The 14,411-nt window shown below is 38.2% G+C and overlaps 1 protein-coding gene across 3 annotated transcripts in view; it reads left to right on the top strand.

Annotated features, from left to right (window-relative positions):
• GAK (cyclin G associated kinase) overlaps positions 1–14,411 on the top strand; it is a 74,882-nt gene that overhangs the window by 25,611 nt on the left and 34,860 nt on the right. For 2 of the 3 annotated variants that reach the window (XM_082336812.1, XM_082336813.1), the window contains exons 8-13: positions 329–464; positions 1,083–1,195; positions 2,382–2,493; positions 4,667–4,790; positions 12,484–12,533; positions 12,627–12,775. In XM_082336812.1, coding sequence (XP_082192938.1) covers positions 329–464; positions 1,083–1,195; positions 2,382–2,493; positions 4,667–4,790; positions 12,484–12,533; positions 12,627–12,775 — 684 coding nt within the window. The remainder of the gene's footprint in view (positions 1–328; positions 465–1,082; positions 1,196–2,381; positions 2,494–4,666; positions 4,791–12,483; positions 12,534–12,626; positions 12,776–14,411) is intronic. The other variant, XM_082336814.1, reaches the window with a different exon arrangement.

Genomic DNA, 14,411 nt, shown 5'->3' on the forward strand with positions numbered 1-14,411 from the left:
GGAGGTTGTAGCGAGGTGAATGTTGGTCTCTTCTCTCAAGTAACAAGTGAGAGGATGAGAGGAATTGGCCTCAAGTTGTGCCAGGGGAGGTTTAGATTGGACATTAGGAAAAATTTCTTCACTGAAAGGGTTGTCAAGCACTGGTACAGGCTGCCTATGAAGTGGTTGTGTCCCCATCGCTGGAGGTATTTAAAAGATGTGTAGATGTGGTGCTTAGGGACATGGTTTCATGGTGGACTTGGCAGTGCTAGGTTTGTGGTTGGACTTGATGGTCTTAAGGGTCTTTTCCATGACTATATGAAATATTTGTGCCTTTATCTCTGTGTAGGCTCTGGGCTGTATCCTGTACTTGCTGTGCTTCAGGCAACATCCATTTGAAGATGGAGCTAAACTTCGCATAGTCAATGGGAAATATGCCATCCCACAAAATGACACCCGCTATTCTGTGTTTCATGATCTCATTCGTAAGTTTACAATGTTATTTAATTGGATATCTTTATTTATACATCTTATTATTGACAATGTTGTATTACTGATAGTTAAATGTTATTGACATGTGATGGTGAAAAAAGTTAACTGCAACAACTTCTTGTTTTATTAAACATTTTAATCCCTTACCAAAAGACTTGGAATTTTACATGAAATTTTTGTTTTTTTAATGCTGTTGCCTGTCTTGCTTAGGGTCTGAATTAGTTTATAGGAACGACTAACATTTTGATTTGGTTTCTTTGAATTTGCTTTAGAAATTCTGTTTTCTTTAAATTTCAAATAAATTACTGGAAACTTTAATTACAGTGCCAGAAGTATGTCTCCAACTCCAACAGTATTAGATATAAAGTTAATTCTGAGGTTAGTCATTAACTGATCATAAAGTGTATTTTTTTGAAATATTCTTAACGCTAAATGGTGGTTTTTCATGAATATCTGTTATGACAATGGTATTTGGATACTAATTTAGTAGTTGCTCCACTCTGTTCACGTGTTTGATTATTGCACTGGAGCGCACTGAAAAAATTATTGATCTCTGCTGGGAGAAAAGCTCTGAAGGGTATCTGCTACATTGCCTGAATTTCCTTTTTTAGGTTTCACTTTGAAGGTGAACCCAGAGGAGAGATTGTCAATCACTGAACTTGTGAATCAACTGCAGGAGATTGCAGCAGCTAGGAATGTGAATCCTAAATCCCCCATCACAGAGGTAAAGATGTCTCATAAGAACTATTATTGATTAGGTCTCCTTTCTCTCTGTCCTGGTTGCAGCTGGGATAGAGTTAATTTTCTTCTTAGTAGCTGGTATAGTGCTGTGTTTTGGGTTTAGGATGAGAACAATGTTGATAACGCACTGATGTTTTGGTTCTTGCTAAGCAGTGCTAAGCTGTTGCTAAGAAGTTGCTAAGTAGTGCTTACACTAGTCAAGGACTTTTCAGCTTCCCATGCTCTGCCAGGTGCACAGGGAGCTGGGAGGGAGCACAACCAGGACAGCTGACCCAAACTGGCCAAAGGGCTATTCCATACCACGTGATGTCATGCTCAGTATATAAACTGGGGGAGTTGGGGGGTGGGAGGGGTAGCGATTGCTGCTTGGGGATGTGGTGGGCATCGGTCAGCGGGTGGTGAGGAATTATATAGTGTATCACTTGCTTTGTATATTACTATTATTGTATTATTATTATTTGTTTATTATTGTTGCTATTATTACTACTATTTTATTTTACTTCAGTTATTAAACTGTTCTTATCTCAACCCATGAGTTTTCTCCCTTTTACCATTCCGATTCGCTCCTCCATCCCATCAAGGTGGGGGAGTGAGCGAGTGGCTGTGTGGTGCTTAGTTGCTGGCTGGGGTTAAACCATGACACTCTCCTTTCTCTCCTCTCTTATCCAGTGAGTGTGAGTTTAGTAACAGATGTCAGAGCAGGTCCCCTGTTCCTTAGTCTTTTGAAAATTTCGCATTAAGTTGTTTCGAAATTCAATTGAATTGATCTGTATCACTTGTAGGATCTTTGAAAATATGCCTTTTAAAGCACAGAGCTTGCATGATATTAAAGAAAACTAGTCGTAGTTCTTACTGCTTGTTGAAAAACTTCTTGTGGTCTTGGGTCATACGCAAGTGCTGTGTGGCACGCTGCATTTAATCATAATTAACTTACACAGAAAAATCTAGTATACAAAGGCTCTGCCTACACTAACTTGAAACCCACTTAGGTGTCTTCTGTTTGCTTAATTTGCACAATACTGCAAGTGAATCAATTAGTGTATCTTAACTTCCTGGCTTTCTCCTGAGGTTCTGCTTGCTTGGGCTCACCAAGTAAAAGTAATTTACAAAGTGTAACAAGCTGGCTAAATTGGCAAGAAAATACTCATAGTGAGTATTAATTTCCTCAGCTCCTGGAACAAAATGGAGGCTATGGAAACAATGCTCAGCCTCGGACATCTGTGACCTCTGTTTCACAGAGCTCTAAGCCCGCAGGACAGCTCAACAATATGTACAATGCAGGTAAGGGCAGAAAGAGACATCATCTTAGTGTAAAACCAATTGCATTTTTTCTATGTGGAAAAAAAATTATTTGGCGGTTTTAAGACATTTTGCACAAGTACTAGTGATTTTGCATTTATATTACTGTTTCTAACCTTGTTTTATTTTTTGCAGGGTTTGGTTGTATGTTGATACATGCAAATGTGAATTTCTCAAGTTCATTGCTGGCCAAGATAAAATTCGGTTTCCTATGTAAAATAATTGAAACTAAAATGTGTTATTGACCTGTAGAGGCAGGAGAGTTGAAAGAAGTGAACTAAAACTCAGTGAAAGTATTGGATACAAGGAATAATGTTCTTAAAAACAAGAGCTGTAGAGAAAGTAGTCTTCAGGTTATGACAAACGAATAAAAATGGCTTATTTTAAACCCAAAACTTTCTGATTCAACGATGCAATGATATTTGAAAGTGTCTTGTGTAAAGAGTAGAATTTAAGAGGAGTTTAAATTTGAACTGTTAAAAATCTTCTCAGAAGTGCTGTATTTGAACTGAAATCTTGTTACTTTGTGGCAGAAGTTACTGAAATCAGTACATATCCTGAGTTTGTGCACAATATTGGATCTTTGGTGTGAGAAAGTGACATTTGGCTTTGCTTTCCAAGAAGAACTACTTAACATCAGATGCGTTACAACTTAAAAAGATAGCAGCCATTCTGTGGCTTTTGGTATAACTTTATGCTAAAATAGGGTTGTTGGTGTCTAATGGTTGAGGTAATCCGGTAAACGCAGAAGCAATTGCAGGGATTTTTACTATGGACTACAGTAATTCATGAATGCTAAGGAGTCACTGACCTGACGTATTTATTTTAGCCTGTGAAATATCTGTATGAGGAAGAAATACTTCTGTAAGCATCTGGGGTCCACCTTTCCCTCCTCCTCCATCTCCCCAAAAACACTGTTGACCCCCATGATAGTCTGAAGCGCATCTGACAGTGATCATAGTCTAAAGCTCTTTAGTGTTGTCGCTTCCAGAAGCCTAATATCTGACAGCCTCAAAGGGAAACAGCAGCAGCCTAAATTCAGTTTATTGGCTATCCAGTCAGCACTTTCAGAAATAGCCATTGAGCCCAGCTAATTTTGGGAGGACTGAGCAGAGAGGACTTCAGGAGGTGGTTACACCACCAGTGGTGAGGAGATGGAGTTGTGGTACTATCTAAGGAAAAACAGTAGCTGGACTAGCAGTACTAAATTGTGTCAACCAAAACACGTCTCCAGAGTGACACAATTAAAAGCTGACATACTTATTCTGTAAAAATAGATATTCCAGAGTTCATTCAGTTGAAAATACTTGCACTTAACGTAGTAAAGAAAATGAGAAGCTTGATAGACTTATTTCCATCTAATTTCTTATTAAAAGGCAATATCTGCACCCATCTTATTATATGTCATATGTGAATATGGAACATTTCAATTAATGTAGAAGATATCAAGGGAATATTTCATACTGTATTCAATTTTCCTTCCAGCTTGATATTTCTTGCTTGATATTACTTATGCTGAATTGCCAATGAGACAAAGGGTATTAATATTTCAGGGAAACTTTTAAAATTACTGCAATGAATATTACCCAATGTTATCAATTTCTGTGGAAGAAGCCAGCTTTCCAAGAGGATTGTAATCAAAAGTCTGTCTGGCCATCTGTTTTGTGCAAGAATGAGTACTGTTTGTTGTATACAATCATATTAATAGGGATGTTTTCCTGGGATGTGCTTAAGTAACTGAATTATGCCAGCTGATTTTGAAGCCCTGCATTAAAATGTCTCTACTGGGGGTGCTTAAGTAGACTTGCTAATGATAAGCTGCACTTAAGAGGCTGATACTTAAAAAAGACAGTATTTTGCTGCACTGGCAGCATGAAATAAATGCTTTATGTTCAGAAATTTTTTACCTTGTTTTCTCTTAAATGCAAACAGTCAATTAAACAATGTGTTAAGTGGTTTCCTAGTACCTCCTGCCTGCAGGAAGTACTATTTTTTGCATAGGTCGTAGTTAAGGGGAGCGTTAGACATGTGAGCCTTACAGCAAGGCATAGCCTGTATATGCATTCGCTTCCAGCTTTGTAGGCAATTTGCTTTAGTATGGAGCCCATTCCAGGATATGACTTAAAGTACAATTATTTTTATTCAACTACTCTAGGCCTGACCGTTGCGGAATGTGACCAGACTTATGGAGGGTTCTTTGATATTCTGAGGGGTGGAACAGAGCGATTTTTCACTAATATTAAGGATACATCTTCTAAAGTTATCCAGTCTGTGGCCAAGTGAGTAAAAAAAAAAATAAAATTGTGTTGGTAAGAGTTCTAAATGAAGGGTCAGGAGCTTACTCCAGAAATGTCAAATTCAGCATACTTTTCCAAGTATGAGCTCTAATAGCTGGTAGCGAGCTCTGAAAAAAAAAAGCTACTTTAGCAATCATATACTAGAAATGAGAATGCTTGGGGCAAAAAAAAAAAAAAGCCTGTCCATAAGTATTACTTTCTCTGCTGTATTTTAGATACTGAAAGCTTGGGAGAGATGAGCAGGTGGGAGCTGGAGCAGGGCAGAGTGTTATGGAATAGGACTATCATGGTTCAGAATGAATGAATTTAATTAGTAGAGTGGAAATAAATAAGATGGACAGCGAAAGGCACAAATAAAGGGAATGGAGGTGAGAAGAACTGCAGGGAAATAGTGTATGAGCTCTTCTGTCCAGTTTTCAGGTGGAATCCTATGCCCTCAAGGCAAAGTGACAGGATCTGCACTGTTTTTCTCCTTTGCCCTGCATTACATGGAAGAATACTCTCCTGTTTTGATGTATCTGTTTTCAGATACCCAGTGTGTGATTATTTTTTTCTAATCAGATTTTCAGTCCCATTCCAAAGGTTTCTAGTACCTCTATATGATCAATATTAATCAATCTGTATGATTCATACATTTTTTACTCATGAGAAAATTTTATGCGGTGTAAAAGTTTTTTCTTAATTCTAGGAAGAGCAGGTAAGTCACTAGTGAATACCATGACTTGAGGTATAAGAAATACTGAACCTTGTTCCTCACTGTGGGGTTTGTGGCCCTTTAATTGGGATACTGTGCTATGGCTTGTGAAGTCTATTGCTTGCAACATGTTTTTTTCTGTCACTGAGTGTAATTTGTGCATAGTGCTGCCCTAAAATGTTTGTAATGATCAGATATGTTAGATTTGTAGATCTTGCATCTCTGTAGCCACTTCAAGTGCATTTTTAGCTGTTTGCTCTTACACTTAGTCTGTTTAAACTTCCTATGTGTGGCTTAGAAAGGCCAGGTCCTCTATTTTTTTTTTTTTAAAGGCTGCAAAAGCTATGCAGCTTTGGTTTGTCCTTAAGCTTTCTACAGAAGCAATTGGCACAGTAGCATCAAACTTCACCGTGGGGAAACCGCACTGACTCAGGAGAAGACAGGGAGGTGTACAAGGGGAATGAACTGTTGCATGATGAAAAGCGGTGACTTGGTAGCAACTTAGCAGAACTGTAGGAATTCCATGTATGAAATAACATGATGAGCTACAACTTTTGAGCAACTGCTGTCCATTTTATCTTTGGCATGTGTTGTCTTGCAGGCCTCTGTTCTTTATCTCCTTGTACCTGCTACCTTCTGTGAAACTGATCTTCTCCCCTCCTCTTCGGTCCTACTTCTGTTCCTTTTGTGGTATCTTGTTAAACGAAATTTACCGTGTGGTAAAACATGGAAATATTCTGCAGATTCCTTGCCTTTGACAGCTCTACTATTTATAAACTCAAAGGTACTTAATTCCTTGTCTTGTATCTGCCAGTTTTGCTTAGATTTAAGTCTTGCAGCAGAGAAATTACTTTTCTTCCTTTGTGACAGGTAACACTTAAATTCTTCTCTACCTTTTGTCAGAAGTTTTAGACACTACTTTCCCATGTCTGTGTTCCTGTCTTAGATCTTACTCTGGTACTGTATTTTGATTGTACACTACATGCTTCTGAAGTACTCCTGCACTTCACTTTCTTGTGCTCTTGTCTCCACATGACTTTCTGAGTTGTTGTGCCTCCATCAGTCAGCTATGTTTGAAGAAGTTTCCTCTTCCTTCTCTTGCAAGCGGTTTCTTTCTTAAAGGCCACTGGAAGTTTAATTACTTTTTTGAATTTCATCTTACGCCATTTTCCCCTTTTCTAGTGGTGGATTAGGACTGTCTAAAATTGACTTTTTAATATTGCATGGCTTATGCTGTGCCTGCACTTTTTAAAATTTCTCTTAACCTAACAGGGGTGTGTGGCTTTTTGCTTTGTGTGATTTCCTTTGGTTCCATAATAAATGTAGTTTGCAAGGAATAAAACAGTAACTGTACATCCAGCCACATCTGCAGAGCTCATCTGGCAGCTTCTGAAGTATAGGACAGCGAGTACTTGCTGTCTGAAAAGATGCTGTTCAGTTCATATGCTCTTCTCTACAATTGTTTGTTTAGATTATGGTGGCTGCCCAAAATAAGTCTTGCATCTATCTTAGAGTTACTGTGCTACTTCTGAATTGCTAATTAGTGTTCTGTGGCTGAACTATACACTTGGCACTTTAGTTAGAATCCCTTTTTTGACAAAAATGGGAAAGATGATTGAAATGGAACTGGAGGCTCTCAAGTCCTGCACAGAGCCCTGTGGCAGGATCATTTACGCCTTAAATTTGTGTGAGACATAAACTGTTGGAATCTTCTAAACTGCTTCAAATCCTATCTGGCATGACTATTTACTTTATGGTAGTGTTTAAGCCTCTGTCAGGAATGCGAGTGCTGTTGGAGACATTTTAGTGCATGTCTTGTGGAACTTACTAAATATTAGTCAAAGAAAAGCTTTTACTTTTACATCCTACTTGTATTAATTACAGAAAGTCACATGTGGATATTTACCGGAATTGAGTAGCTTGTGAATGTAAATTTTTGACCTGGTTTTGGTTTGTAGCTTTTAATGGGTGGGAGCATTGTAATATCCAAATTAGATCAATGAGCTACAGGCCTTTTCCAGCTAATGGGGGATACAGCACTTTCATGGGCTGTGATGGGTTGACAGAGGATTGTCAGATGGTGTATTTTAAGTCTCAAGCTTCATCATGAGGAGATCAGTCCCTCACAGGTGTTTTGGACTAGGCTGATTGAATAAGGGTTTGTGTTTAGGTGGCTTGTGCATATTGCCTCTGGCAGTGCATGTGAAACTGCCAGATTTTTGTTTACGCTCTGCACTGACATAAACAAATCTTGGGTTTGTGGAGGACCCTCTGTCTTCATACAATTGCCTGTTTGTTTTCTTGTGTTATCTAAGCGAATTTGGTCATAGGGTTGGGGAGTGAAAGAAAAGGAGGGAATGCACCAAGTATGTAATTATGCTAGTGAGAACCAGTTACTTCAATACTTGTTTTCCAGATATTTAATCAATACTGAAAGAGAAACTCTTTCCACTTGTAATTTGCAAATATTCTTTAGTGGCCCTTAGGGCTGTGATTTTCATTCCTTGATAAGTCTGTCATGTATTTTGAACCTTAACTGTGTTTAACAGTTCACCGAAATGGCAAAACATGAATTAATGTGAGCAATACTTACTGTTATGCAGGACCTAAGGTAGTCTCAGGTTCTTTAGCATTTAACATTCACTGTGCTGCTGAGAGTCCCACCACTGGGCTTGTGCGTTCTTAAACTGTTTATGCTTTAACCAAGCTGAAGTGTTAATTCTTTGTTTGCATCTACTGTAGGACATATCTGTTTCTCATGGTCATTCTCTGCCTTTACAAACTTGTGTTGTGGCTACAGCTGGTACCGTCAGGGATGTGAGAATACTTCTTCTACTGTTGCATCCTTGACTGCCTTTCCAAAACTCTTCAACCAACGTGAGAAGCAGACATTCTGGACAAACTACGATGTCTCTTCCTTGTCATGCATTTTCCTCACCACACTTAAGCACTCCTCATGTAGGAGTCTGTCATGTCATTAGGTAGACTTTCTTCTTCCTACTTATCATTGCTTTTCTGAATTATGGAGTTATTTCCTTTATCTGCAGGCAGGCTTCTTTCTCAGTGAGTCCAAACTACAGTAGAAGAGTTAGTGTTTTGTAGTTGCTACAAAAAAATGATTGTTTTCTTCTCTCCCATAGCTGCCTTTATCTTAATTCAAATTTTGGTCTCTTGTTTATCCTAGTAAATGATAAAGTCTGAAAACTAAAACACATGTCACGGGCTACTAGGAACAGGAGAGTGAGTGAGGGCCATCTTGATTGTTGCCCAGGCCACCTCACTTGGAGGTGTTGCAATCTCTGCTCCAGATTCAGGTCAGGCAGAAGCAGTTTATATCTACATGAGAGAACACAGAGCAACAGATGTTCAGCCCTCTATCGATGGGAAAACGACCTAAAAAAGTAGTAGGGTGCAGATATACACTGCTCTGTGAAGGGGCCTGATAGGGCAGAGCAGTGTCTGCATAAAAGGCAACCTTGTTCCAGCAGATGTACCCGTGTGTGCCTGATAACTCAGCCTGCAGCCGTGCAGTCTCAACATACCTCTGTTCAGCTCATCCATCTCTCGTTTGTGACACTGCTGTGCCCTTGAGCAGCTTTTATGCTTATTGAGGTCTGCATCCACAGAGGTTACAGATGCCCTGCCAAAAAAACATATATAAATATTTTAAGTATCCAGCCTTCACTGGTATTGAAAGCAGCATGCAAAACTTATGATCAGTCTTCTTTTGGTTTGTCAGAACAGTCTCATTCACGGAAGAGATTATGATCTAGTAATCGAGGGAACAGTTAGCTGCCTTTTATTGCTAGCTTTCTTTGCTCCTAAGGTAATTTTGTTTCTGGTTTGGTGCTGCATTAATGTTTTATTTCATGGATCGTTGTGTTGCACTAGGTAGTTGAATGATTAATTCAGTTTTATGAAGCAAAACCAAGTGGGAACAGATTGATGTGAATTTCAGTGCTGCATTTCTTCCTGGCTTTTAAAAAATAAACTGCAAAAATGGTGGTACTTAGGTAATGAATAGATGTTTTTCTATTCTTGTGAGTGTAGAGATGTCTGGAGGAAGATTGCTTAGTGTTAGAGCGTAACTGAAGATAATGGTTTGTGTGCTCACCTTGTATCTGTGCTGGTTAGTCTGTCATTCTTTATTCTTTCCTATCTTCAGCTGTTAGTAACAAAAGGTAACTATGCACTGTTGTAGAATTTTGTGCTGTATGCTAACTAGTTTATTTTGTGAATGTAATTGTTAATTTGTTTTTAACTTAATTTGCTGGAATGATCTTTCATTTCATATTAGTTATGGTCTAAGTGTAGCTGTTCTCTGGCAAGATTGATAATGCCAACCATTTACACACTGGAAAGTTTTTTAGCATCTAATTAAAACTTCTGATTTTGTTTAGGTGAAAATTCATATCTTATTTGCTACATTGCCCACTAGACTTGTCGCTAAGAAGCCTTGAAGTAGCCTGGTATCATCAGAAAAGTGACTAAATACTGCTGTCATAACATACTTTCCTGTTTAGCTTAATTAAATAAAGCCTTAAAAAGCACACTGAGTTTTCCATACGGATCACAAGCCAGAAATGCTTCATGCAGTCTCTTGATTTGTTTGCATGTTCTACTCTTATCACCTGCCAGCAACATCACTATGTAGACGAAAGTTCTGCTGTTAGCAACATGAAAGGAAAGACCTTATTCCTGATGTTTAGTTACTGGGTTATATCTTGAAATACATAGGAATGCTTACCAGTGTGAAGAATAAGCATTTTTTCACCTTCCTGCCATTTAAAGCAATCTCACTTACCAGTCAGACAAACACTCCACTAAAAAACAGAGTAACTTGTGTTCAAGTTTTTTAGTACTGAAATAGCTCTGAAATCTTCAGAATAAAGTTCAAGGAAGAGTAATTCAAGGACAAAGTCACATGTTTTAGGAGACTTTTGTTGATTTTGCAGTTTAGCAGCTACATTTTAATTCAGACAGCACGAACATTCTGAAGCTTTTTCAGTTGTAACAGGCATACAGATTTTTTTCCTGCAAAACAGCAAGCTTGAGTTGGCTGTGCTCTGTTGTTGACATACCAAGCTGCACTTTTTCAGTGATGTGTGTGGTGAGATCCATGCTCCTAATAATGTTACATTTTAATTTAGAGAAATGTAAAAAGCAAAGCTGAATTGAGTGGTGTTGCTAGTAAGAAGTCAATATCTGAAAGTTTTCTCAAAGGAATGGGTGTGAGGACTGTTGGTTTTTTTTTGCTCTTAATAGTTCTGTGCTTCTGTTTCAAGTTGCTGCTTGACTTCAGTGTTATAGCATTGAAGAGAATAGTTCTTTGTTCTCAGACTATTGTATTAAATGGTTCTTTATCTTGGATATCAAAAAAGTTGGTATCATTAGAATGATCTGCATGTTATCTTGCTTGAAGCTGATGGGTGTAAGCAACAAATAGCATTTGACACTTCTCCATGATATAAAGGACTATGCTCATCACTAATTTTAGTAAGAAATCATGATTAGCTCTGAATGTAAATTTCTGCCTTAATTAGTTTGGCTGCAACAGTGTTACCACTTGAGCTACATGATGAAGTTATGTCCTTCCAAGGTGCAAAGAATTTTGAAATAGTGTTCATTTGGCCATTTTGTCTATCTCCTTATGCAAGATTTTGCAAGGCTGAGGTTTTTTTAGTGCTTTGTCTAGTGAGACTCAAACTTCCTTGTGGTGATTTCAGTTTCTCTTGAGACATTGGGTCATTATCATTGTTAGGACACTGATCATGCTATTCCACATAAATACTGTTTAATGTCCTTGCTTTCAGAACAGTTGTTCTTGCCTTATCTAAAATCCTCCTCCCCATCCTTGTAAATTCAGTAATCTTTTAATCAATCCCTCCAGCCTCCTTCGTGTTTACTAGGAAGCAGTAAGGGATCAAAACATAATGTTCTCTTGATGTTTTGAAATTTGAGTGCAGAAAGAGCAGAGGTCTGCTCTTTCAAGCAGTGTCTTGAAACTTTGTAGTGATAGAAAAGCATTCTAAAGAGGTAGTGCCTCTGCAGTCCATCGTAGTGTCGTGATAACATTTTGATATACTGGAGATTATATGCTACTGACTTATTTAAGTTAGGGATGTCTAAACCAAATTCTGTAGGTGAGGTTTTGTCTTTTTTTGCCAATCAGGAATGCAGACCTGTGTGATTATACTCAAGGGTGTTGGCCCATGCTGGGGCTCTTCTGTCTTTTTCTCAAGCTTTTTTGTCCTGCTACATAGCAGATACCCTAGAAACAAAAAAAAAATAATAGTGGTCTTAAATTATTAGCATAATGTGGGTGATTAGCTAGAGATGAAGGGAATGGACCTAAATAGAGTCACTGGGAGATTATTTTTCAAAAAGGCTACTCCTTAGAACTGTGCACAACTATATGAGGAGATGAGCAATGATTAATGCCTTGCTCACTATGGGAGTTTTGGAAGTGAATTTTTGGAGGAATGATTTAAATGAGGAAAGAAATTCAGGTACCCTCTATTCATATGGAATCCAGAAATTGGCCACCTGGACCCAATAGTAACATGCCAGGTTTACATCATTTAAAATGTAATGTTTCAACAAATGATCTTTGTCTTAAGCATTATGATGTCCTCCATTAAAGATATTAATGCATCCTCATTAGGCTTTCAAACTGATACCTACAATGAATGTTTGTCAGTAAGAGCAGGGGCTAGAGGAATGAGTTAAACATTGAAGGCATCTGTACAAAATCCCTAGAGATGGTTTTATTGCAACTCATGTAAATGAGTAACTGTTCAAATACAATGTCTATTCTGAAAACTCTATTCTGAAATCCTTGAAGTGTGAGGTAGCAAGCCTCAAATGGAAGAAATGAAACACACTTCATGGTGGTGGGTGTTGCTTGAGAGACCTGGGTTTTAGATTTATGGCTTGAATGCTTCTGTTTCGCAGTATTAACTCCAATGTGTTCTGTTTCAGTTATGCAAAAGGGGACTTGGATATATCATACATCACTTCCAGAATTGCTGGTATGATAGCTATGTCTTAAGAGTAATTTCTAATTGTTCTTAATATATGAAAAAAGTGAATACTTCACCTGGTGTTTGTTGTTCTGTCTTCAGTGATGTCCTTTCCAGCTGAAGGTGTAGAATCTGCCATCAAAAATAACATAGAAGATGTGCGGTTATGTCTGGACTCTAAACATCCTGGCCACTATGCTGTGTACAATCTCTCTCCAAGAACATACAGGTCTTCAAGATTCCATAATAGGGTGTGTATAGTTTTTGTCTATTTCTGTAAGAGGTCTTTCAACACAATGTCTTGATTATACCTTCAGCTTTTCATTGTGAAATATGTTAAAGTAAGCTGCGTAATCAAAAAGATCACAAAAGAATAAACGTAAATGTAAGATCAAAGAGTAACCTATATTCTGCTTGTCTTTGCTTTCAACCCAAACATAACTGATTAAAGACTAATCTTTAATCTTACTAGTTAAAGTCTGTGTTTCCTAGGCTAGTGATATCTTTGAAAACATGTACGGGTACCTTACATGTTGCAGATTTAAATGGAGAATACTTAATAAAAAAATCTTACTAAAATTTCAGTCTTTCCTACATTCAGAGGTTTTCCTTTATGAAAGGCAGTACTCCCTTGGTGACTGATTTGCACAACATGTTTACTGGACTTTCTCCTTGTCCTGCTACCACACCATTTGACTCCCATATGGCTCAGCCCTAGCTGACTGCTTCTTGCTACTGCCTGAAATGTTGGTATAGCTTAGCTGAGCCTCTGTTAGCCTTTCTGGGTATTTCTGATACTAAAATGAAGACATTTGCCTAATTCAGTAACAAGGTAGTGAGGACAGCTTGTTAGGTGCTGAGATCCTGGACTTCAGTGTCTGCTCCTAAATACATCTCAACTGTTCTGTAAGTAGCTCAACAGTGGAGACTGTTACTGTGTTGTGAGTTGTCTTAGCACTGGCCACATTAGACCTCACCTAAACAGTCTGTAGTGATCATGCCCCTTCCTCACAGTACTGACTGCTCAGGGGAGAGTCTAGAAGCATTATTTGTTCCAGGAAACCCCTTTTGGGCCTTATCCTGCAGAGCTATCCTTAGCATTACTTCAGTTATCCAAGTTATCAGCTTCCTTATCTGCATCTCATTCAGTATGAGGTTCAGGCAAAGGCTGTTCAACATGCAAGGCAAAGCTTGATCATGCAGGAGACTTCCTGCATGATTATTTGGAGTAGGAACCTCAAAGCAAAATCTTTAGCAATGCTTTTTAGCATGAGATTGCTGGAAGGTCCACTGAGGCTGACATAGTGAACTCATTTATTCCTCTTCCTACAAAGTGATCAGTCTCAGTTTATGGAATGATAAATTCTGTGACTGGGAAATTGTGCACCCTGGGGATGGTTTTTTGTTTATGCAAGTCTGAGGTGCCTATACATTGATATTTCTGATATATTGATACCGTGAATGGTAATATGAGCACAGCTAAATCTACCAGTGATCTGGAACTCTTCTGGTCTACATTTATCTCTGAAATTCGTTTTGTTTTATGATCTTTGTTTTGCTGGGAAGTAATAGTAGATCATAACTTGACAAAACATTGTAGGTTCCTGCCCACTTTATTGGGAGTATTTAGGAAGTTTCTACAAAACATTGTCTTCTGTTTAAAAACAAAAAAAGGCAACTATTTTACTTGGAAAACAAACTCTTTAAATATATTGGGGAAACTTTCCCTGTCCATCTTTGAAATCCAGATGCACAATGAGCAATACTGACTGACTTCTTTATTCAGTGCTGCGTGAGAGCAGCCATGTAGGAAGATAAGGAAGCTTAGTTTTTCTTTAGTGCCTGCAAAAGATGATTATGGCAAGCCTTAAACTTGATCAGAGGAGG

This window comes from Platalea leucorodia (genome assembly GCF_965183815.1).
Source record: "Platalea leucorodia genome assembly, chromosome: Z".
In the NCBI taxonomy this organism is placed as follows: domain Eukaryota; kingdom Metazoa; phylum Chordata; class Aves; order Pelecaniformes; family Threskiornithidae; genus Platalea; species Platalea leucorodia.